The following is a 23,868-nucleotide window of genomic DNA, read 5'->3' on the forward strand; positions in this document are numbered from 1 at the left end:
CCATAGTTAACGGTGGAGATGGCGGAAGCAATCCGTTCCAAGGAGTCCGTGACAGATAGCTTGTGGGAGTAGGGAGCCGTATTGCAATTACGCCGGTTGCTGCATTAGCGGCGCCGAGGACCAGGGTCACCCGCCGGGAAGGTATTTTACCCCTTGCTTGGCAGTCTGGTGCGTTAACTAGTGTAAGTCAATTTACGGCAACTATATCATCACGCCATCAAATACACACACCTAGTATGCAGGTTACGAAGGTACCTGGGGAGACCAATCCACATTCTCTAAATCCCTCTATTCTTGTTCATTACCACAGTAGAGCACAGTTTCGCTGTTTGACAATGATCCCAGCGGCGGGTCTGTCGCGTGTTATGTCCGGGCGCTAGTACCGTGGGCCGTCTAATTTATTAATTATATTGTTGTATGTATGGTATTCTTACCGCTAGGCAGTCCTTAATTAATCGTTAGACTATTAGTTAGAAGAAGAAGAAATTAATAGCCAGGATGACAGCGGGTCTGGTCAGCATTATGGCTGAGGATTTTTCTTCGTCAAATTCAACAGGCTCCCGGACTGGATGGACTGTACGAAGTAGACGATACATTCAATCTACAAAGACAGTACTTAGTACTTCCTATTGCTTATAAAATGCTTAACTCGATTCAACTTGTGGGAGGCTGGAGTATTACTCCGTACACAATACGTACCACCGGCAGAACGGAATTAGACTTCCCCTCCCCAACTTCCAACAGACTAATCTTGAACTATGAAACAAGCAAGAATCTCGACTCAAGGCCTGCAACGCTCTAGAAACGTAATAATGATATCAGAATCTGAATAATCAAGATTAGCTCTTCCGAGTTCCTGCAATTGCCCAGGTAAACAATCTTACCACGGAGTATATGCATACCTATACCCCGTAAATGCACTCCGTTGATGCCATTACACGCCCGTCGCATGGCTGTCCCTTGCATTGCATTCAAGTAGTATCAGGCAGTCGACATGGCGACGATCGGAATGTGAGTCCAAAACCCATCCGCGGCACAGTGCTCACTTTATTCGATCACATACTTGTAACTAACTACGGACGGAGTACATCAAAATCAAACAAGTAATTATTGAATGGAAATAGGAAAGAAAGATTCAGTAAGGAAACTAAGCCCTGTACGGAAACATGCCCCTGACTAGCCCGTTTACGGATAAGCGGTATCCACTTTGATCTTGATAAAACATCGCCTGTACGTTGATTGGTCGTGAGCCATGCATGCATGGTGTAGAGCATCATGATGGCTTTGTGCTGGAGTTACACCAGACTTGAAGGTGTGATGAATCTGATGATACTGGTGCGACAATTCACTAGTATACGAAGTCGCTCATGAGTAGCTGGTAGATATACGAATCAGAATACATGATAACCGTAGCTTAATGCTCCATCCGTTCGTTAGTGTAGTCCCAGACATGTAAAACGCATGTGTCTATATGATTGATCAGCCGTGACACTCTGGTGTTAACCATATGTTGGTATGTAGCAGTTACACTGACTATTTAGTCCATACTCTGTCTCCGTACCACAGAGGATTGGTTTACAGGCAAAATCTCGCGTCTCCTAAACTTCTAGAAGCATTGAAGAGTATCTCACTCTCACATCTACTACAATACAAAATAAACGATCGGCAACTCCGTCCATGTCTACTAATCTAGTGCTAAGTTCTCTAGACGAGGGCATCAGACTACTCCGACAGTCGACTCCGAGGCTAATATAATATTGCATGTGCATATGCATACGCCCATGCAGTGTGCACCATAGCTGCAAGTCTAAGGGATTAACGCGGAGTAAGTACCGGATCTTTTACGATAACAACGGATATAACCATATGGGCAAGTACTCAATATCATATGCATCTTTCCATATTATATGCATCTTTCTCTTCAATGGTGCTACCGTCTGCTTACTAGACGGCAAACTGTAGGAACAGGGCCAGCCACACCACGTGGCCGTGGCTATGGCTATGGCTTGACCGCAGCAGCGTGGCCTGAGGCAGAAAAGTTGAGAAGAGCAGTTGGATCAGACATGCCTACTGTGCCACCTGTTTATATAACCATGCTGATGTCCCATTTTCTACGCACACAGCTTGATGAGAGACTAGCCAATCAGACAAAACAGAGCCACGCTAGGCCCTTCTGAGCAGGTGAACCTAAGCGCCGTGATTGGCCAGCGTGCTTTTAGGGTTTACTACCTACCTCATCAGTTCATCAGTTCATCAAGCAACCTCAACCCTGCAAGAGCAAATCTTCATTCCAGCAGCTCGCTGTACACTGCACCCACCACGTAGATGGTTAGAATGCCACGCATACGCCCCTTCGGACTCGCTCAGCCCTCAGCTATGGTCTTGGACTGAGATTCCCACCAAGCTATAAATGTTGGTCTCCTGTCTTCCTCTTCAGTCAAAACTGCAAGTCTAGCAAAGAATGGCGATTGAGTTCGCAGACGAAAGTTCCATCCCCAATGACTGGCGCACGAGACAGCCAGGTCTTACCATTTGGCTCATCTACGCCGTGCCTCGCACACTCTTGCAACTTCTTTTCTACAGCCTCTACTACATCCCCAGCTCTCTCCGCCAGAACAGCACATGGACCTACCGTCAAGCCCTCAAGACACAGCTCGTGAAAACAATCTATGCTGGCCCCATTACGGAGTGCGGCTATACACAAGCACTGAGCCTGGAGGCCGGCAAGACGGGCGATCAATGGGTGGTTTTGAAACCTGCGTCGCCAAACTTCTACCGCGGACCATTCGCTAGCAGCAGCACTGTGAGTCCGGAAATACTTGGAGGAACCTGGTATCCCGATGTGCCGCCTACTACCGCCGCTGCTGCGGACGATGGCGGTGACAATCTAGTCATCCTGTCCTTCCATTCCGGGTCGTTCCTTTGGATCACTGGCCGGCCAAGTGATTCCGGCTTTGTTGCCGACACGCTCAATAAAGCGGTCAGCCCTGGCACGCGCTCATTTTGGCCACAGTATCGACTTGCCGGTGCCAGAGAGAACTCAACAACGTACCCAGGGCCCATGCAGGATGCGATAACGGCATATGTATACCTGGTCAGGGACTTGGGTATCTCGCCGCGCCGCATCGTGCTCGCAGGAGACTCCTCCGGCGGGACCATCGCCATGGCTCTGTTGCGATACCTAGACTCGCTTAATAGAAGTCTACACGCTGAAGACGCGAGCGAGGCAGGCTTCGACCTCGCCATTCTACCACCCCCTAGAGCGTGTCTCATGTTCTCGCCATCTATCGAGTATACTGTCGAAGGCGACTCGCGCACCGCGAAGGAAAATCGAAATGGCCGAACGGACTACTGCAGTGGATGCATGATGGCCTGGGGAGCAGCAGCGTTTGCGCCGCCGGGAATCGTGCGTTTGGATGACCCGTATTTGTCACCGGCTCTGCATCCGTTCGCCACGCCCGTGCCTCTGTTTGTGCAGGCCGGGGGTGGTGAGGTGCTCTGCGACAGTATCAGAGGGTTTGCCGAGGCCATGAGCGCTGTGCCGGGGAATACCGTTGAGTATATGGAGGTTCCAGGTGTGCCGCACGATGTGTATCTTGTTGGGGCAATTCTAGGGTGGCGCGAAGAGCAGAAGGCGTTGATCGACGCAGCAGGAAACTTTGTCAAAAGGATTTTGAGTTTATAGAATTTTTTACGTATCCTTGAAAATTGAAAAGTGTTTATGGCTGCATGCGGGCAACGGATGATCTGCATAGCCATGACGCCATGCGGCTTATGTACCCCGCGAAGCTTTCACCTCGGAACTACGCTTCACCTAATATCACTTCTACAGCCAGAACATCTACACATCTACATTCGATACACAGGCATATAAATACAATAATAAACATGCCTCAAGTCCTTCTCCTCGGCGGCCACGGCAAAATCGCCCTCTACCTCACCCCGCTCCTGCTCGCGCGCGCCTGGAGCGTCACCAGCGTAGTACGCAATGCAGAGCACGAGTCTGAGATCCTCAAGCTAGGCGAGGGCCACCCGGGCAAGGTCTCCGTGCTACTGTCCAGCCTAGACGACGTCAAGACGCAGGCGGATGCGCAGGCCATTCTGGACAAGGTGCGGCCGGAATATGTCGTTTGGGCTGCTGGTACGCCCTGCCCTGCCCTACAACTTTAGTTACGCAGAGAACAAACGACTAACAATGAATGAGGGGTAATGTAACAGGCGCCGGCGGCAAAGGTGGTGCCCAGCGCACCTACGCCATCGACCAAGATGCCGCTAAGCACTTCATATCTAGCTCCTTCGCGACGCCCAGCGTAACCAAATTCCTACTCATCAGCCACATGGGCAGTCGCAAAACGCAAGCGTCATGGATCCCCGACGCCGCGTGGGAACGCACCAAGAAGCTCTGGAGCAGCGTGTTACCGGACTACGCGCGCGCAAAATGGGAGGCTGATCAGCTGCAAACCGCGCTGGCGGCAGTGGTGAAGCGGCGGGAACCGAATAGGAAGTTTCAGAGCATTAGTTTGAGGCCCGGGTTGTTGACCGATGAGCCGGCGACGGGCAAGGTTGAGTTGGGGCGTGTGTCGGCGGTGGAGGGCTCGGTGTCGAGGGAGGATGTGGCGATTGTGGCGGATCGCCTGTTGGCGAGGGACGATACGGAGGGGTGGATTGATTTGCTGGGTGGGCAGGAGCCCGTGGATGAAGCGGTGGAGAGGGTTGCGAAGGGGAAGATTGATGCTATTGGGGATGAGGATGTGGAAGGGATGATTAAGAAGTTTGGTTTGTAGATTACTATCTATTTCATGAAGTGAATTGTTCAACGTATAAGTATTTAGGTATATAGAACAGCTCAGTCAGGATACTAAGACTGAACAAAACGAAATGAAAAAAAAGAAAAACACACAAGCCTCGCTAATGAAACAGCAACAATCATAATGATATCCCAGTAGTAATACGATCAACTCAATCCCATGTTCACATCATCCCCCAGACCCAACTCCCGTTCAGCTCGCTCTGTGCCCCCACTGGCGCGCGCCCCCCATTGATCAAGCCGGTTCTGCGCATCCTCAATTTCACGATCTCGAATGCTCTTCTGGCTGTCGTTGTCGTTGTCGCCGTCACCGTTCGCCGTCGCTGCGCGCAGGATGAAGCTGGTCACGCTCCTTTGTCCGGGGCTGCTGCTGTAGCTCCCAGATTTAAAATTGTAATCGCTTGTCCGCGAGCGCTGCAGACTGACCGGTCTCGAGGTCCGGCCTGTACTCACTGCTGCTCGTTCCACGGGCTGTGATGAAGAAATAGAGGCATTGTCTCCGTCTTTATTGTTGAATGAGAAAACGGACGCGTTGGATGGTGATGGAGGAGCGGTCTTGCTCAAGTCTTTGGACCCGTTGAACCATCGTCGTTTACGTACGCTCGATTGGGGATCGGTAGTGGAGACTGTCTTGATGCTAGCTGCGTCGTCCTGCTGGACTTTGTCTACCTTTTCAGAGACATCCCCATTTCCACTGGTTTCGACTAGTTCCGCATCTCTGTACCATTGCCGACGACGAGTATACCGACCCCAGCTGTCTCCACGTCGACCATCTTGCCACTGGAACATGTTAGATCACCATAACCATCAGCATCACTACCACTGTGGCTGCTTACCTTGTTATCGTAATAAATCCAGCCGCCCCCATCACTCGTGCCGTCGCCGCCTTCAATGCGCCATTGGCTGCCTTCAACCCAGCGCCATGCTGCGTTTCCACCCTTGGCATCAGGAAGCTCGAAACTGTCTTTTGGTGGAACAGCGTTCAAATGTTCATCAGTCCATGCTGTGCGCTCATGTGGAAAGAGTGAATATGTCCATCCAATGCCAAGCCATCGTCGCTGGTTCTCGTACACGATAAAAGTGAATCGTACTCCAGCCTCGGCATGGCTTGACGTTGCGATCGCAGTGGCATGGTTCTTTGACTGGACAGTGTTTGATGTACCTGCCACCTTACCGGAAGTCTTATCTGTCGAAAAATTAAGCCCCGTAAGAAAAGTACAGATGCGGCGAATAGTTAATGACCTCCACAGAAGCACTCGAAACACACGAGCTGGGCTGGAATGATATGTAAGAATGACTGTTCCGAACGAGAGAACTACTCGCCGGGTAGTGATGATGTAAAATGGAGGAAGAGTAAGAAGTATCCATATTGGCGTAACACATATAATCCGAATTAAAAGTGACGTCAAAGCTGGCCGTGTCGTAGCGGATGTTGCGCTACTTTGCGTGGAGAGAAAATCGGTCATCTCGCGCAACGGCCCTAGTATAATGTTGCATCGCGTCGTAAACTCTCTCATGGTTTCGACGATTTCATCTAAGCTCTTTTGGTGTCGCGTAGGAATAATTTCAGATGGCTGTTTCCTGTGCCCGTGCTTTTCACCCGTAACTCCCGTCGACGACAAAGGCGAGTACCGCCGCGAATACATCCCCAATATCAGCGCTGCCACCACTAATATGGGTCCTCCATACAGAATGATGGCATCTGAATACAGCACAATGGCCCAAAACCCGGCTACCAGCAGGAAACTCGCCCACGGGTCTCCACTGGACCATGTTAATAGCCCGGCGAGCTTGTTTAACGGAAGCAGGAAAGGGTGTGAATGAGCTAGCGCTCGTGTGACTGGCGGAGGCGTAGCTACTAAAAGGGGAGACTTGCGATGGACGATGACGCTTGACCGCTGTCGAGACGTGAGTGACGATCCGGCTATGGTTGTGGGCGAGAAAGCTGCCACCGTCGGTGGATGAGGGTCCCGGGCACTAGAGTGCGCGCCATTGTCTGAAATATTAGAAGGCGGCGACATGGAATCGGCCCACTGGGTTTCTGAGATGTGCCATGCATGTGTTAGGAAAACCGAAGCTTATGAAACCAAAGCTGATGAAGCCGAGACGAGGAATGAGCGCTTACCAAAAGCTGCCATGCACAAGAGCTGCGGAGTCCGTCAACTTCCTACCAAGGGTCATTGCGGGTGCCGCGTAATTTAAGGAAGAGTGTAATGATCGGTGGTTGCAATATATCGATAGGTAGGTATAATGGCGAAGAGAGTGAAGCAACTTCAAGTCTAATATTGACTAGTCGGAGACGGAGAGAGCAGATCTGCGGGGAGCCGAGAAGGGAAGCAAGCATGTGACCGCCTGCGTTGTTGAAGCGTTGCCAGACTTTCCAGGCAGAAACAGTATTTTTATGTTTTATCTACCATTTAGAGACTGTATTAGCTCTCATTACTTGATTTAGATTATTATTCATCCAAGGTATCGAAACTAGCATTAATTAAGCCTTCCCCACCCGCTGCCAAAATCCCTGTCAATTTCATGCGAACATAAAACAGAATTTATACATGAAGTGAGCAGTACCAGAAGCTCCATTACAGGGATCCTTCGGTGATGTGGACAACTTATGGATGGAAGTGTTTTGTTTTCTCTTTAGAAAATTTGCAAAGTTTACTTGTTGTACATATACCTGACCATTGGTGTCCAAATCATAGCTCCAGATTACCAGCAACTTCATGGCATAAATAATTCGTGCCCACTTTATGATAATCAGCTTGCATTTGGCCTGCAAATCCAGTTCAGCTATAGATCTATTAGCCCAGCAAGACAAGGGCCCGCATGAGCTAACGTCACACAACGTTGTTTTCTCCCGACAATTTTCGGGATTCTATGAGGTCAGGTCGTAGGTCGACATGTCACGGTAGGTGACAGCTTCTATCTCGTCAACCTATCGAAAACACTATTCGCAAGTGTTGCATTATTCTCCACCATGGCGAAGATTTATTCTAGAAACGGCGCCAATAATGCGTCCAGATTGGCTGATTCTTTTGCACATGGTTAGACTACTTACTGGATTGATCAATGTCCCTGATGACTTGTCCAGGTAATCGAGAACTTCGCTTGCGACTGGAGGATTGACGCTGGCGATCTCAATGGTGGTCTCACCAGAGTCCTCTGCCAGTACTAGTTGTACAGTATTCAGAATACATACTCTCTTTTAATGTCACAGCCTCAAAGCTGCGAGAATATGACGAGGAGGTTCCTTATCTAGTTATGGCTTAAGCCAACTCTGGTGAATGTTTGATATAAGCTAGTCCTCATTCGGACAGTTTTCATTCAGCCTGATTATAGCTTGCCAAGCCTCGGGGCAACTGGAGCCTGAATGGAATGGCACCAAATTATTACCCTGCCGTTTGCCAGAACTGCACCATGATTGATAGCAACATTCAGCTTACATATGTCAATGGCAAGCTACTTGAAATTGTCGCAATATTCATTTCAAGTAATGGCGATGTACCGAGTACATACACTTAAAATGATGGGATGAGGTCAAACCAATTGCTCTCAGGGCTTCTGCCATCGATAACACAGACACAGACGAGACCATTCACAATATCCCGGTTTTCCACTTTAAAAGATTAAAGGTACGAAACAATACGCAGACAATTTAAATCAAGCTTCAGTATCACACTTCAGACCATATCTGACCGAAACCCAAAACGAACCATGAGAGCCTCAATCGAAGTTCTTGCCGAGATGTCGACGCAGAGCCTGCTATGAAGTACTAATTAGTGCTGCCTGTTTTTGGGTCTTTCACGGCTTGACATACCTGCTTTCTCTCAGTTTCATGGTGTTGGGGCTAGAAGGACTGCGGCACAAGCAGCCTGGCAGGAACCAAATGCAGTATTGCAGGCTATTATGGAGGCCGGTGCAGTAGCTCCCAGAGTCGCACCCCAGGTAAACCCTGCTGCTCCATAGCATGCTGTCACGACACCTGCGCATCCGGCCTGGCAGATACCGTAGGCAGCCGGTCCGGCGCTGGCATTGCCGGCAAGGAAAATCCAGGCGGCGAGAGCTGTTGATGACAGCTTCATTGAGAAGAATCTCTGAAATAACGAGTTGATTTAGAAAATGAGATCCCCGCTAGTTCTTATGTTGCGACAGCTGTCATAAGCTCAGATACGTGGTTTGTCTCTTGTTAGAAGCAGTATTTGAGGCTCTAAGACGACTCACAATGAGAATATTCAGAAGGAGGCGGATCCGTGTGGGAGGGGGCGTATAAAAGGCTTCCGGCGGTGTGCAAAGTGTTACCGCGTAGGCGAGGCCTTGCAGATACCAAGGTACATAGAAGAAACAACTCATCATCTTTCATCTTCGAGTAAGCATGAGCGGGAGGTTGATTCCGTTTGTTGGCTTGCCTTGATGACCATTCATCGTCCATCTATCTATGTCTGAACCGTAATGACCAGGCAGCATTGCACGCATCAAGAACTGCATTAAGCACGTACTCACGAGGCTGAGATCATTGTGCAGATGCGAGATATCGCTGCGAATCAGAGTGATGCCTAGCCTACCCTGGGTATTACAGCATCTAGCACAAGAAGAACAAATGTAATAACTTGCCGTAGAACACTCTTTCTACAGTGTGTTAGTGACATGACATGGCGGGCAGTTGAAGCAACCATATCAATGCAATCATTGTCGATCATGAGAAGAGATGCGAAAGGGTCCTCAGATTTAGTGAACGCAAATAATCAACGAAATCCTGCTTACGCACTCCCTGGTCAATATATGGGTACTCTTGAGTAAAATTGCCTCCTAATATTAATCCATTTATCGAACGCATATGTATTATGGCTGGAGTCCCTGAATATCAAGCTGGATGTAGTCGCAATAGGATCACGTGATAATATTTTAACGCTAGTCCTTATTTGGACGTAATTTTTTTTCGCCGACGTTCTCTTCCGATGCAGATGGCGGAAGTCTGTCTCATCCAATTTCACCCCGTTACTGAACTTCCAGGGATATTCAAGGGCCTCTATATCAAGCATCATGGTATGTGAAAAAAAAATTCACAAGGAAATCAGTGTATCTCTCTCTGTCTGGCTCAATTACTGACCGACTCCCTATACGGGATCTCCAGGCTCATCGTATCATCACCACACTCCTTGTGACCGGGACACGAGTGTTCGGCCGCGCGTTCGCGGAAGCCTACAAGCAAGCCTCAGCAAGCTCGAAATATGCATCTGAAGTGAAAAAGGGCAACGTCACGGGCGCCAGCACATATGCCTCGAATGGTCTGACTCTCGATGAAGCATGCAAGATCCTCAACGTGAAGCCACCGCAGGGAGGCGAGGCGCAACTAGAGCCGGTTATGGAGCGATTCAAGAAACTATTTGACCTTAACGATCCTCAAAAGGGCGGTAGCTTCTATCTTCAAAGCAAGATTCTGCGTGCCCGGGAACGTATTGAGATGGAACTTCGCGAAGCCGGGCGCAAAGCTCAGACGGAGCAAGAGTTGAAGGAGGGCTGGAAACCGAAGGTTTACAAGGATCGGTGATGGATATTCTTCACCAGCAGAGGTCTTAAAACTTACGCCACTCTTCTCTTTTTATCATTTTCAAGCCGACAACTCGCATCGATATGATCGGCTCGAGAAATTTTTTTTTGTCATCTCCTTTCTTCTCGCTTTCGGCATCATAAAACTTGTATTATATATAGCGGCGACTGACGTCCATTTCTTGTTGTTGATCATGGCATAGCATGGCGTTTTTTTCTTTTCATTTTTGGATTGTTCTAATTGTATGACTGGCTGGAGGATCGTTTCCTGAAGAGTATATTTTCTCTTGGACAAGTCCTCGTTCTCAAGCACTTTGAGACTAGGCTCCCCCTCGGTTGTACTTGGTTATTCGAAAATATTATCATGTCAGCCTCGGCTTTGTACTTATGCGGTTATATAATTGAGGACACGTCCCTTAACACGGTGTATTAATTTGATTCGTTTTCATCGATACTGATGAACAGTAACCTGTGCTCGTGAGAAACGTGACATTTACATAACCTAAGCTTGATTACGTAGAAGAAAAAAGCAAGAAAGAAAATTGGATGTTGTGTCTAAATGAAGTTGAAATGGATCTAGATGTACGCAACCTGATTGAATGCCTTAGGCCATAAAACCGTCCATTGATTTGTATAATCGCACGTGCGTGGGGCGTGGGGGGGCGTAGAAGATTCCCCTCAGTCTTCAAACTATTTCTCACGCCTCCCCGCATTTCTTGCTTGTAACAGCTCATTACTCTGTGTTTCTGCAGTTGCCTTGCTTTTTTTGAGAAACTTGATCTATACCACGAAACTAGCATGACATCTCAACGCAAGCCGCTCTCCAAGGAGCTTCCTCCTCTCATTTTTGGCTGCGGGACATTCAATATCAGTTACAATGACGACCCTTACGCCCTACCAGCAGCGGCGATTGTGCACCATGCCATGAGCTCCGGAATCCGCGCTTTCGATACATCTCCTTACTACGGCCCCTCGGAAGAGATTCTCGGCCAGGCGCTGACAACGGACTATGTTGAAAAGGATTTTCCTCGACACACGTATCAACTGCTCACAAAGATTGGCCGAATCGGCGATTCGTCCTTCGATTACTCACCCGCTTGGGTCAGATATAGCGTCAAGCGTAGTCTGAAGAGACTGCGCACTACTTATCTGGACGTGGTTTACTGTCACGACGTCGAATTCGTCACCCCGCAGGAGGTTCTGGAGGCGGTTCGGGAACTACGTCGCATCCGCGATACGGATCAGACGATAAAATATGTGGGAATATCTGGATACCCCGTGGATGAGCTGTGTTCATTGGCAGAATTGATTTTGAAGGAGACCGGGGAACCCCTGGATGTGGTTATGTCTTATGCCAATTATAATCTGCAAAATACCCGACTGTTGACTAGAGGTCTTGAACGGTTACGTGCAGCGGGCGTTGACGTGGTTCCTAATGCGTCGATCCTGGGGATGGGCCTTCTCAGAAAGCAAGGCGTGTTTCTTGGTCCGCGAGGAGACTGGCATCCGGCGCCGGATGGACTGAGGGCCGCTACTCATAAGGCCAGCGACTGGTTGACAGGGAAGAATGAGAGACTTGAGGCTGTTGCCACTCGATATGGACTGGAGTCGTGGATGCAGAAAGGTTCCTCGGTGGGAGCATTTGGCCACCCCTTGGAAACGCTTGATCCGTCCAAAGCTCGATTAAGCACTGGTCAACAACAGCTTGGCGTGAATGTGATGGGAATGAGCAGCGTGCAAGAGGTGGACGATCTTGTGAAGATATACCGGGAAGTTCTTGACGACGTTCTTGTCGGAAATGAGCCGTCGCCACGGTCAGCCGAGATAGCAGAACTGGCTGTTGGTGTGCGGTCGATACTGGGGGCTGAGTGGACAGATTACGCCTGGCCTAGCCCTGGAGAAGGGTATGTGAATACATTACCAGAAGAACACCGCAAGCTCTTACGAGAGCAGGGCCAGGATACATCTCACATTAAGACGGGAGATGTTTCTGTTGGCACTGCTGAAGTGGGAAATGGAGTCGCTTAGAATCTCAGAATATATATTGTGATCCCATGATCTATTTCGTCGCCTCTGTACGTACAGTACACATGGGGTTTATATAGAATGGAAGTTGTTCTCGCATAGGGTCGCGGACTTAGCTTATCGACTGTAGGGCACACTTCCTCGAAAAGATATGCTTGCGTAAGAATCCGCGTACACCCTGCTTCTGTCCAACTACTGCTTCTTACAATTGAAGTACGGAGAGGTCTCTGAACATCCATCATCAACTATCTGCATTGCTCGGCTGCTTGCTGCGTCCGGCGGGGTTGCACGGCCTTGTCTTTACCCGTCTCACTGCAGATCCGGGGAATGAGCATATAAGGAGATATGGGGTCCTGTCCATTGTCTATGCTTGTCTATAATTTTCTACAAAGGCGAATTAGAAATCTTTTACTATGAAGTCAGTCGCCCTTTCCACGTTCTTCTTCTTCTTTCTACAGGTAGCTGGAGCTTCAACCCATCTGCCTTGTACCACGGAGTCATTCAATAGCATCTTACCTGAGAATACGACGACAATTTTTGCAGTTAAAGTTCCAGATAATGGATCATTCAACGTTGCAGGAGACCTGGCTTATCCTCAGGTGGCATCCAGCCTTCCTGCTCTCTGTGCAGTCTCTTTCAACGTGCCATCCTCTCCTACCTCATCCCTCTCATTTGGAATGCTTCTGCCCCCGTCTCTATACAGCTGGCAATGGTGGATTCTGGAGCGGTATTAATTAGATTAGACATAGCTCAAGGAACGCAGTACGGTGCTGCATGTGTGTCCACCGATACGGGGCACAATGTTGTCAAATAGTAAAGACGGATCCTGGGCCTATCATAATAATGAGACTGTACAGGACTGGGCCAGAAGAGCTCATTCATAGCTCTGTTGTCCAGGCTAAAGAAATTGTGGCTGCATATTACGACAATGAGGCCCAATACTCATATTATTCTGGTTGTTCAACGGGAGGCTTCCAGGGCATCAAAGAGATCCAGGTTTACCCTGAAGATTGTGATGGTGCTTTGGTAGAATCGCCAGCTGTAAGTCATCATAATCACCTTTACACTTGTCACTTTCTTTTATTTCTTCGAAGCATTCTAGTTGCGGTGAAGCTGAATCCTAGCGTAAATGAATATAGTGGTGGCACTCCCACCTCCAATCATGGTCCATCCAAGTCGCTTTATGGGACCTCCCTTCAAACTCGTCCTATCATATATCCGACACTCTCTTTCCAGTAATCGAAGCTGGGAATTGGGCCTGTAGAGGAAGACCATCACTTCCAAATCATCAATCTTATCAGATGGTGGCGACATGCCATGTCGGAGTCTCTTTCCGTATAAAGCTAATCACCGAATCCCAGAACCCCACGCCACGCGTCTTGTCCCCGCATTTTAGCCAATGGTAGCTCGCTCATCTTCGGAGTTATGTTGATGTCCGAGATATGATGTTACTCTTCTCCCAGCATAAACGTGGATTTTTGTATATAAAAACCAGCCTGTTGCCCACTTTCCTTCCGGGCTTCTTCTTAAACTGTCCATATGTTTCTTCTATCGCGATATTTCTGCCCTCGTAGTTATCATTATTGACCCAAACTCTCGCCCTTGATTCACCACTCCCAGATCAGACGTCTTCATCCAAGCAACCATTTCAGAATGCCTCAGACAAGCAACCCCTACATAGGATCTTACGATGTATGCTGCTGCAGTCTCGTCATAGGCTTTTGAACTTGCTCTATGGTTTTTAACTTCTGATTTACCTATCTAGGATCTCCGCGAACTTCGCCTCCTCCACTATATCTTCTCCCTCCCTCATCTGGACTCAATCCGCAACAATCCACAAGCCGTCATCAATGAAATTGACAAATTTTCTGAGACCACAGAGTTGCATCTGATGACCATTGGACCTCAAAAGGGCGGCATGCTCAGCAAGCTCATCGCCGAGCGCAAGCCGTCCACCGTAATCGAACTAGGCGGGTTTGTCGGCTACAGCGCCATAATGCTCGGAGACGCCTTGCGTGCTGCGGGGGGTGAACGGTATTTTAGTCTGGAATTGAATCCTGTCAATGCGGCTGTCGCCAATCTGCTCATTGACTTAGCCGGTCTAGGCGATCTTGTCACTATCCATATCGCGCCAAGTCAGAAGACGATTGCAAAGTTTGTGAAGGATAATGTGATTGATCACGTCGAGTTTATGTTGATTGATCACTGGAAGGATCGTTACTTACCTGATTTGTGGCTGTTGGAGAGTCTAGGGCTCTTCAAACCTGGTGTAACGGTGTTGGCCGCTGATAACTGTCTCAAACCAGGTGCACCGGGCTATTTGGAGTATGTGAGGGCATCTCCTGCTGAGAAGAACGTGCAATTAAAGGAGAAGTACACCTTTTCAGAGGACGTGTTGACTGGTACGGATTTGGTGAAGGCCATCAAAGAGGACCGCGAGGGAGTCGAGTTGGAATGTGTTCCTGGAGATCCGAGCTACGTCTATGAGACTGAGATCTTCAAGTTTGAAATGAGGCCTGGGCATTTTGTGAGTTTTCCTTTTCTTTCTTCCCTGTTATCTCCCTGTGTAATTGGGTTATGGCTAACTAATTGCATACAGGACGGCGTTGAGGTGACCAAGGTGGTGGGCAAGGAGTGATTTCAATATTTCCATGGATACATGGCGATTAGACAACAGCAGATACCCGAGGAATTTAAGTGGATATGAGAAACAGAGAGAGCGTAACCAAGAGTCTTCTATTCGGATATACTTGTATTGCAGAAACCTTTCTGACATTAAAATGCACCTGTAAAATCACTAGAAGAGAACTAGTGCAGAACATCCAAGGATCAACGTATGATTAGCTGCGAGCGAGAAGTACAGCATAGTTTAGATACCTTGGCCTCAACCGACACCTGTGCCTTAAGACTATGAGACTACTTAGGTATGAGAAAGAAGTGAACGATCACAGCATAAATCTAAATCCAAACTTCACCTCAACACCACCATCAACAACAACGGTCTTTCCACGCGCCAAATCGCGATTCATCCGAGAATACACAACACGCATGCCAAAACAAATTACTATGAAGACCGCCTGACACACCGACACTGTAATCAGTGCCGGCCTATAAGTCGGCGCATCCTGCTGTCGATACACACCGGACGAGACGATACCACCAAGATTCGTGAACATGGAAATAAAACCCAATGCCACAGCACGCGCAGACGCAGACTGCGCATTGGCGCCCACCCATGCTGGGATGAGGAGCATAGGCGTGAACGTGCCAAATGTCAGCAAGTAGGTTAGAAAATAACCGACTTTCACATGGTGTACAAGGTCGAGTGAGCCAAGCAATATCCAGCCAATTATCGACACAATAATAACCGCAATGGCGACCAAGGCGCGCTGCTGAATACGATCGGACACCCAGCAAGTAATGCACATAACCAGCGCGCCGGTGAGATTAGGGCCGATGGTGTACAGATTCGCTCTAACCGAATTATCGGTCAGACGCTCGATCATAACCGGTAAGAAATTGGAGGTGCTTGCTGAGCCGACGCCGTAGAGTAACGCGGAAATGGCAAACATCCATATCTTCCAGTCTTGCAGCACGTCGAAGCCTGTGCGCCAGGAGAAGTCTTCTTTATTTTGCTCGAGACGCAGTGATGCACAGTGTTTTTGTACGTCGGTGAATAGCCGGGAGCTTTGTACGCTACGTGGTAAGCTGACAAGCGCGATGATGGCGATGCCAACGCTGATGGCGCCTTCGATGAGGAAAAGATACTGCCATCCTCTTAGGGCTCGGTGCCATTGAAACACTGACCAAGAAATCAACCCGCTAATCGCTCCCTTTGCAGATGGAAGTCAGTGGATTCCAAATACAACAAGTGCCCGAGTCTCAACTTTAGATCTACGTACAGATATAAATCCCATCTGAAAGAATACGGATAGTCTCGAAGCCAACTCTTTACGCGTATAGAATGTCGAAAGATAGAATGTCGCACAGGGCAGAAAGCCCGCTTCCATTGTTCCCAGGAGCACTCGTGTGGCCATAATCCCGCCAAAGTTCTTGGTGGCAGCCGTTATCATAGCGAGACTACCCCAGCCTAGGACTAGAAAGGGAATAACCAGTGCTGAACTGTATCGCTTGGCGAGAATGGTTGCGGGGATTCCAAATAAAGAGTATGGTATGTAGAACATCATGAGAAGTAGAGAGTACTGGTTCCCATGAAGCCCCAGGTCTTGTTCTAGGGTTCCCGACTTGGCGTTTCCGAGGTTGGCACGGTCGAGGCTGTGAGTGAGATAGACGAGGGCTGACGTTTATATTGACTTCTAGTTAGATATGCTTTTCTCTATCGTGTTTCACCGGGTGTGCGGTAGAGCTAGAATAAATGTGTTTGTTTGTGTCGGGCCTTACAGAGGATCGGAAGTAATATCATATCCATTCGCTTGACGAGCGATTTTTCCACAGCAGGGTCGATTATGACCCCTCCTCGGGTGTTGGAGTCATTCTCAGTCGATCCCAGGTCTTTTTCCATTTTAGCGACTTGAATAGTTTCATGTCCCATCTTTTCTTATTTTTCTCGCAACTCGCGGGGGGGAATGCATTTCCAAGCTATTTTGAGTGAATACAATTGATATAAATTACGAACGATCTCGGCCATACGCCAGGCTTTGAACATTGACATCTGCATGTTCATAGATGAGTCAAAAATCTAAATGCTCCTAGTATCGGAGGCTAAGGGGTTGTGTTGGCACCGGTATCTCTATAAGTACATGTAAGCTATTATGATCATTTGCACGCTATGCCACTTTAATTTCTCTCAAACACCGTGACGGGCTCCCCACCACAACGGACCAGAAAGATTTTCTTTCGTAGCTGTAGAATCGTTATTTATGGAGTTCTAGTGTATTTTCTTCTACGTCGAGACGGTGAGTTAGGGCTTGGTTGCCACATGTGACTGACTAACCGACTTTGGGTCTTGGAAGGCAAGAGGCTGCCATTATTACTGATCTATCACTTCCCTTGAATGTCATGTTTTAAAGTCACGTATTTCTTCTTTTTGAAAATAGGTCTGAATTATTTGCCAGCAATAATTACTCGCCAACACTAAAAAGGGCCTAGTGCTTAGTTCTGGAAACGCTCATTGGTGGCAATCGCGAAGTATACAATCATCATCGAAACATCGCAACTAAGCACCTCGAGAGAAAAAATGAAAATAACCTTCTATCTCATTCTTCTATTTCCTCTATATACCTAGGACTTTGATGTGGATATTTCTATCTCATGGCCACTTGTTTGACGCAACCATGAAGTGACTCGCTTGCCTCCCCGCCTCTGAACTGTGCCAGTAGTGGCACATTATTGTCTTGCCATCCAGGAAGGACATGTAAAAAAAGGACTGGCCTCAAAGAGTAGTTTTACACATTTTGCAGATTTTCCATATATGTTGTTTTGTCTTCACTCATTTGGTTGACTTTCCTTATCTTTCTTCCCTCTCGCTTCCATCTTCAATCTAAACACAATGACAAGCCAAAATGGCCGTTTACACGGCCATGCTGAAAACGGGGATTCAGATTTTGATAAAGAGAAAATAAACGGACCTCAGATTTCAGCCGAGCATCGAGAATACCTCATCCGCCGCCATGGAGCAGCAGACCTAGATCCGATGCCTGCCATGGACAAAGCAGATCCTCACAATTGGCCGTATTGGAAAGTATGTTTCTTCTCTACCACTTTTCTACTTCCTTAAAAAAATATCATCGTCTAACAGACCTGGTGCCTAGAAAATGGCAAACTTGTTTCTCGTCGCTTTCCACGCTCTGATGGGCCCATTCACAGCAGCAGCAATCATTCCATCCTACTCAGAAATTGCGAAGAACCTTGGCATCGCCATGCAAACAGCCACATATCTGACCACTCTCCAAATAGCCGTGTTAGCAGGCAGTCCACTGGTCTGGCGCCCGTTGATCGATCGTTTCGGCCGCCGACCCATATTCCTGTTGTCCTTGTTATGTAGTGGAGTGGGAAATATTGGCTGTGCTGTGAGTCCCAGCTATGGATCCATGGCAGCCTGTCGTGCCATTGTGGCGTTTTTCATTTCGCCAGCCACTTCGCTTGGGAGTGTTGTTGTTGCAGAAAGCTTTTTCAAGCATGAGCGTGCCCGGTATATGGGCATATGGACTTTGCTAGTTACAGTCGGTGGGTTTCTTTCGCCGTTGTTATTTGGGTTTGTCACTCAACGAATTGGATATCGCTGGGTGTACTGGATTTTAGCCATTGTAAGTTTTTCTTTTTCGCTCCTTTTCGTATTTAAATTGAAGGTAAATTCTTTTCGTACTCTGCACAGACCAACGCCGTTCAATTCTTGCTCTACCTCGTCTTCGGCCCAGAGACCAGATACATGGGCCCAGAAGTAAATAACAGATCTGCCTTTCGCCGGCAATACCTCACCTTTTTTCGACGCATTGATCCGACTCCTCTCACATGGTATGAATTCATTGAGCCGTTGACTCTGGTGACGCGATCCACAGTCACTGTACCCGGTGTAGCCTATACCATGGTGTTCCTTTGGGGCAGCATCCTGGTCACAGTCGAAGTCCCAGCTCTTTTACAAGAGAAATATCACCTCTCCGTACAGGCTCTAGGCCTACAGTTTATATCCACCATATTGGGATCCTTCCTCGGCGAAGTCATTGGCGGAGCAGGGTCTGACTACTGGATGAACTCGCGAAGACGACGGAAGCAGAGAAATACACCTGCAGAATATCGACTGTGGCTTAGCTATTTTGGATTCTTATTTGCTATTGTGGGCACAATTGTGTTCTTAACTGAGATTCAGTTTACTCCCGCAGGCCGCTGGTCGATTAAGCCTATGGTTGGTGCTACGATTGCCTGCATGGGCAATCAGATCGTTACCACGGTGCTCATGACATACGCAGTAGACAATAACATGGAAAATGCTGCTAGTGTAGGAGTATTTATACTTTTCATCAGACAGGCTTGGGGATTTCTAGGTCCTTTTTGGTATAACTCGTCGCTTGCTGTGTTCATCTTACTTGACAATGCATAAGCTGACACTTACTGCTTAGGTTCCCGTCCATGTTCAAGTCAGTAGGACACGCCAAAAGCGCAGCCATTGCGGTATGCCTAATGATAGCAGTAAGTGTTATACCGACTATGCTGCTTCATTGGTTGAGGGGCAAGCATGCACCGGTGCGAACGACGGTGGAAAGGTTGAGGCATCCGGGAATTTAACCTATCTTCAGTTTGGAATGAGTAAAAAAGGAAAATACTATTAACTGCTGTATCGAAGATGTTACTGTTCCTCGGTAAATGAATGTATGAAATTAGATGAAAATCGGAGTTGTAGACCGGATAAATACTTTTCAGCCTGGCCCCCCACATTACCCAAGGCTCTTACCCCACGTGAAGGCATAGTTATCAGTATTTACGACTACTAGGAGTTAACCTGATCTGACTATTCATTCTTGAACTGAGTAATCAAAGTACCAATGTGTGGTTCCAGCGACACACGGAACTCGTCGCCTCCCTTGATGTATTGAGGCGGCTTCTTTCCTGCTCCAACGCCTGGCGGCGTACCGGTGATGATTACTGTACCGGCAGGCAGTGTTGTGCCCTGACTGAGATAGCTGATGACCTGGGGGACGGTGAAGATCATGTCTCTGTACGAGGATGTTAAATTCTCTCTTCTTCCATGCTCATCGTTGACAACATTTCAAAAGAAGTGCAGACTCACGTGAGAGGGCAATCTTGAACGACGTTGCCGTTCCACGTACCCTTAATCTGCAGCTGAGAGGGGTCAGGAACGATTGACGTTGATGCAACGACGGGCCCTATATTGGGCAACATTAGCAACTTGAGTTGAGAAAAGACAAAGGAAAGAAAGAACCGCACCTAGAGGGCAGGCACCGTCAAATCCCTTGGAGAAGCACCACTGGCTTTGGTTGTTCTGCGATGTCCGGCTCGAAACGTCGTTGGCAGTGGTATATCCAAGAACATAATCAAGGGCATCTTCCTCGGAAACATTCTTCGCCGTCTTGCCGATAATTACCGCTAATTCAGACTCGTAGTCGCCCGTGTTGTCCTTTTGGGTGATTTTTGGAAGATAGCATGGCTCTGGCCACGGGTTTCCCAGAGCTGTTGAAGGCTTGAGGAAAATGGTGGGAATTTCTGGCAGTGAAAGATTCATCTCTGCGGCATGTGAGACGTACTAATGAAAAAAGTTAGCATTAGTCTCTCACTCAAAATCCAAATTATGTCGAATCGTCGTGTATGAAGAACACTCACATTCAATCCAATACATCGGATTGTCCCGACTTCCTCCTGTGCCAATGGCGAAAGCACAGTCTTGATGATCTCAACATTCTCGGTGCGCTCACCGGGAGCAAGAATAGATGATCCAGTGAACGGCTTTACTTCAACATCTTTGCCCTCATAAATAGCCAATCCAACATCAATGCTGGCGTCGACGGGTTCGCCAATAAGAACCTTGGACTCATCAGACTTGGGCACAAAGCGTACGAGACCTGGGCATCTGTCAGAAAGGCAATAGCTACTCTTACTAATTGGAAGGAGAAACTTACGGGAAAATGCCATTGTTTTTCGGGGTTCGGAGGTGGCAGGGTAATGATTATTAACGAAGAATGATAGACAAGATATGTATAAAGCAAAAAATGATGAACGCAAGAGTCAGCAGCGAAGTCGCAATTTGTGTCCGTCGCCTCCGTATATAAAAGTCAAGCGGGGGGGAAGGAAGCGCCGGCAAAAGTCTTATCCCGCTGCCGGAAGCCGGCCTTACGCAGGCAATATAAAGACAATATAAAAAGAAGGGACTGCCGGGGACTCAGGACCACAAATGCAAAAGTCCACACACACTATATACAGCTACTCTTTGACATTTTCACAACCAAAATGGTGGACGCACCCAAGGGCCCTTTTAAGCTTGTCACTGTCAACACTGCTCCTGAACGGGCGAAGAGGTTGATCGGCCGCTTGGCCGAAACTCTCAAGGACCGCTACACAATTATTCATATTGACAACGCCGAGAGTAGGTCCTTGCAACTTTAGACTGATGGACTCCATATGCTAATAACAAAATTTCCCCAGAAATTGAAGAAGTCGAGCCCAAAGTCAAGGAGCACCAACCCGACGTCCTGGTAAGAATCCGCCGGCTCTGCGCCAATGATCACCGAAGTAGCTGACTAGGTGAACAACAGTTCTGTGCCTCAATGTGGACTGCAGAAGAAGCAAAAGGAATCATCGAAACAGCCAAGAGACTTCGTCCTGGCATCAAGACACACGCCATCCCTCATGGATTGCAGGTAGAGCGGGGTCCTGATGCGATTGTCGAGTACTTGGTGGAGAATGTGCCGAAGCTGTTGGATGCGCCGGTTGAGGAGTAAATATATTTTACATTTAAAAGGGAAGACGTATTCTGCATAGTATTTACTTGCCTGCATTCATTAGCATTTACAAACAAAAGATGTTTGTCGCATAGCAATTGAAAGTAATGAGCGGAGCTAACCGGAACCGGCCCGATAAGATAAGATTAGAAGATTTGTCACGTGTAATTCTTATCTTATCGCGCTGTAACTTTGCGACAATCAGTCGGCTCAACCTTAATTATTCTTCGGAAGTATTAGCCATCCAGCGCAACGAACATCATGTTTCTGCCCATGCAGCTGCGAGCTGTGTCGGGGCCATGTCGCGCTCACTCCCGGCGCCTTTTTTCTTCGTCTGCCACGATGCGGATTGAATTGGCGTACCAATTGATTGAGCCACCGTCACAAGAAACGAAGCGCAGCGGCCGGCCGATTGTGTTTATGCATGGATTTTTGGGAAACAGGAAAAACAACCGGAGTATTAGCAAGTGCGTGGCTCTATTCTATCGGGGAAAAAGTATTTTTAGTATTCTCTTGGTGAAGATAGACTGATTTGTTACTAGAGCCCTAGCGCGCGATCTTAACCGTGACATTTACGTTGTGGTGAGTCTGAAATGACATCGACATCATGCTTGTTCATTTAGAGGATCTTATTGACATACCTGACTACAAGGACCTCCGAAACCATGGTGACTCCCCCCATGCTCCAGAACACACCTACAGCCATCTCGCGGAGGATGTAGACGAGTTCATCAAAGAACATAACCTGGGAAAAACTGTTCTCATCGGGCATTCAATGTATGTATCAATCCATCAGGTACTATCTATTTATTGCTATCATTTTATGGCCCAACAAGCTACGAGCTGACCGAGTACAACGTCCAGGGGCGCCAAAGTCGCAATGGTCCTAGCTTTACAATCACCCGAGACCACCGCTGGTGTGATTCCCGTCGACAACGCGCCTGTAAATGCCCGATTAGGATCGCCCTTCCAGGATTACATCAACGGCATGAAAGAAATATCTGCAAATCACGTTACGAAGCAGAGTGAAGCCGATCAAATATTGTCAAAATACGAACCTGTACTTTCTCCCTTTCCCTCTTTATTAACCACCTGTCGCGCACCAAATGAGATTGATTAACCTTTAATAATCAACAGTCCCTCCCAATCCGACAATTCCTCCTCACAAATTTAGTCCGTGACCCCGAAAGCGACAAGAAGACCCTCAAATTCCGCGTTCCATTAGACATTTTGGGTTCCGCATTGCAGGAAATGGCAAACTTCCCTTTTGAGGCTGGTATTGATGCTGATGTTGCTGAAAATGGCAATGACAATGATCTGCCCACATACTCCGGTCCAACACTGTTTGTTCGTGGTCTTCAGTCCAGATATATTAGTGACAGGAAGTTACCTGCGTGCAAGAAGTTCTTCCCCAATGCACAAATTGTGGGTATTGATGCTGGACATTGGGTTATTTCTGAGAAGCCGGAGGAGTTCAGGCAGGGTATGTATAGCAGATTTTGAATTGCATTTTTTTTGGCTTCAGGATAGCTAACATGCATGTCTAGCTGTGCTCAAATTCTTCCGAGAGAGCGACGTTGAGTGAACATAAAGGGACGACATTGAATAATTCTAGCTAAGGTGAGGCTTGGATATACAATTGAAAGGCGGGTGGTGCATATATTACATGCATGTTATTATTTTGGAAATAGAGAATAGATAGACTGACTTGATAGACCTGATCCAATACATGATCTCCTAATACCTTTTAAGGTTCTACTTATATTCATGTGTCAAGAAGCCTGTATATGATGTATATACAATTATTCGGGATATACATAAATACGCCAGAGCTATGTAGATGAAACGAGTCCTAGTTCACAAGCTGACCAGGCACATAACAAACATCATCAAAGGTCATTTGGGTAGTAGAAAAAGGTGAAGCACGTACCCAAACATCATTAATTAAGGATATTAGAATATCCCTTACCTCAAATCAAAGTTATGCTCGGTTACTTACTCTATTCCTGCCCGGATACAGATACACTTTTTAACCTTGCAAATATAGATAAATGCATGCTCTGAAAGAAAATAATGTCA

The 23,868-nt window shown here is 47.7% G+C and overlaps 10 protein-coding genes across 10 annotated transcripts, besides 1 other annotated feature; 6 read left to right on the plus strand and 4 right to left on the minus strand.

Annotated features, from left to right (window-relative positions):
* Window positions 1–2,461: 2,461 nt before the first annotated feature.
* Window positions 2,462–4,784, plus strand: UA08_07651 (hypothetical protein; the record flags this gene model as incomplete). Its single annotated transcript, XM_020262568.1, has 3 exons — window positions 2,462–3,575; window positions 3,899–4,141; window positions 4,219–4,784. The coding sequence occupies 3 exons, from the start codon at window positions 2,462–2,464 to the stop codon at window positions 4,782–4,784; spliced, it is 1,923 nt and encodes a 640-aa protein (XP_020117531.1).
* A 170-nt stretch (window positions 4,785–4,954) lies between these two features.
* On the minus strand, window positions 4,955–6,988 carry UA08_07652 (hypothetical protein; the record flags this gene model as incomplete). Its single annotated transcript, XM_020262569.1, has 3 exons — window positions 4,955–5,587; window positions 5,644–6,848; window positions 6,979–6,988. The coding sequence occupies 3 exons, from the start codon at window positions 6,986–6,988 to the stop codon at window positions 4,955–4,957; spliced, it is 1,848 nt and encodes a 615-aa protein (XP_020117532.1).
* A 352-nt stretch (window positions 6,989–7,340) lies between these two features.
* Window positions 7,341–7,411: a repeat region (Identified by RepeatMasker using a combination of RepBase library and repeat library created with RepeatScout).
* A 271-nt stretch (window positions 7,412–7,682) lies between these two features.
* Window positions 7,683–8,889, minus strand: UA08_07653 (hypothetical protein; the record flags this gene model as incomplete). Its single annotated transcript, XM_020262571.1, has 6 exons — window positions 7,683–7,742; window positions 7,866–7,978; window positions 8,251–8,266; window positions 8,521–8,569; window positions 8,625–8,679; window positions 8,748–8,889. 6 exons carry the CDS (start codon window positions 8,887–8,889, stop codon window positions 7,683–7,685), a joined length of 435 nt encoding a protein of 144 aa, XP_020117529.1.
* Window positions 8,890–9,847: 958 nt separating this feature from the next.
* UA08_07654 (Mitochondrial import inner membrane translocase subunit tim16) lies at window positions 9,848–10,355 on the plus strand (the record flags this gene model as incomplete). Its single annotated transcript, XM_020262572.1, has 2 exons — window positions 9,848–9,850; window positions 9,939–10,355. 2 exons carry the CDS (start codon window positions 9,848–9,850, stop codon window positions 10,353–10,355), a joined length of 420 nt encoding a protein of 139 aa, XP_020117530.1.
* Window positions 10,356–11,152: 797 nt separating this feature from the next.
* Window positions 11,153–12,382, plus strand: UA08_07655 (hypothetical protein; the record flags this gene model as incomplete). The annotated part of the gene is made up of 1 exon (XM_020262573.1): window positions 11,153–12,382. One exon carries the CDS (start codon window positions 11,153–11,155, stop codon window positions 12,380–12,382), a length of 1,230 nt encoding a protein of 409 aa, XP_020117527.1.
* A 1,650-nt stretch (window positions 12,383–14,032) lies between these two features.
* Window positions 14,033–15,017, plus strand: UA08_07656 (hypothetical protein; the record flags this gene model as incomplete). Its single annotated transcript, XM_020262574.1, has 3 exons — window positions 14,033–14,071; window positions 14,145–14,906; window positions 14,979–15,017. The coding sequence occupies 3 exons, from the start codon at window positions 14,033–14,035 to the stop codon at window positions 15,015–15,017; spliced, it is 840 nt and encodes a 279-aa protein (XP_020117528.1).
* Window positions 15,018–15,324: 307 nt separating this feature from the next.
* Window positions 15,325–16,931, minus strand: UA08_07657 (hypothetical protein; the record flags this gene model as incomplete). Its single annotated transcript, XM_020262575.1, has 3 exons — window positions 15,325–16,212; window positions 16,282–16,676; window positions 16,781–16,931. 3 exons carry the CDS (start codon window positions 16,929–16,931, stop codon window positions 15,325–15,327), a joined length of 1,434 nt encoding a protein of 477 aa, XP_020117535.1.
* A 957-nt stretch (window positions 16,932–17,888) lies between these two features.
* UA08_07658 (hypothetical protein) lies at window positions 17,889–19,699 on the plus strand (the record flags this gene model as incomplete). Its single annotated transcript, XM_020262576.1, has 5 exons — window positions 17,889–18,080; window positions 18,151–18,645; window positions 18,714–19,334; window positions 19,456–19,525; window positions 19,680–19,699. 5 exons carry the CDS (start codon window positions 17,889–17,891, stop codon window positions 19,697–19,699), a joined length of 1,398 nt encoding a protein of 465 aa, XP_020117536.1.
* A 145-nt stretch (window positions 19,700–19,844) lies between these two features.
* On the minus strand, window positions 19,845–20,983 carry UA08_07659 (hypothetical protein; the record flags this gene model as incomplete). Its single annotated transcript, XM_020262577.1, has 5 exons — window positions 19,845–20,049; window positions 20,124–20,220; window positions 20,282–20,597; window positions 20,675–20,913; window positions 20,971–20,983. The coding sequence occupies 5 exons, from the start codon at window positions 20,981–20,983 to the stop codon at window positions 19,845–19,847; spliced, it is 870 nt and encodes a 289-aa protein (XP_020117319.1).
* A 315-nt stretch (window positions 20,984–21,298) lies between these two features.
* On the plus strand, window positions 21,299–23,374 carry UA08_07660 (hypothetical protein; the record flags this gene model as incomplete). Its single annotated transcript, XM_020262578.1, has 8 exons — window positions 21,299–21,434; window positions 21,494–21,543; window positions 21,604–21,785; window positions 22,332–22,371; window positions 22,415–22,566; window positions 22,654–22,849; window positions 22,927–23,272; window positions 23,337–23,374. 8 exons carry the CDS (start codon window positions 21,299–21,301, stop codon window positions 23,372–23,374), a joined length of 1,140 nt encoding a protein of 379 aa, XP_020117318.1.
* Between the last annotated feature and the right edge of the window lie 494 nt (window positions 23,375–23,868).

This window comes from Talaromyces atroroseus, assembly GCF_001907595.1.
Source record: "Talaromyces atroroseus strain IBT 11181 chromosome Unknown scaffold_11, whole genome shotgun sequence".
NCBI classification, from domain to species: domain Eukaryota; kingdom Fungi; phylum Ascomycota; class Eurotiomycetes; order Eurotiales; family Trichocomaceae; genus Talaromyces; species Talaromyces atroroseus.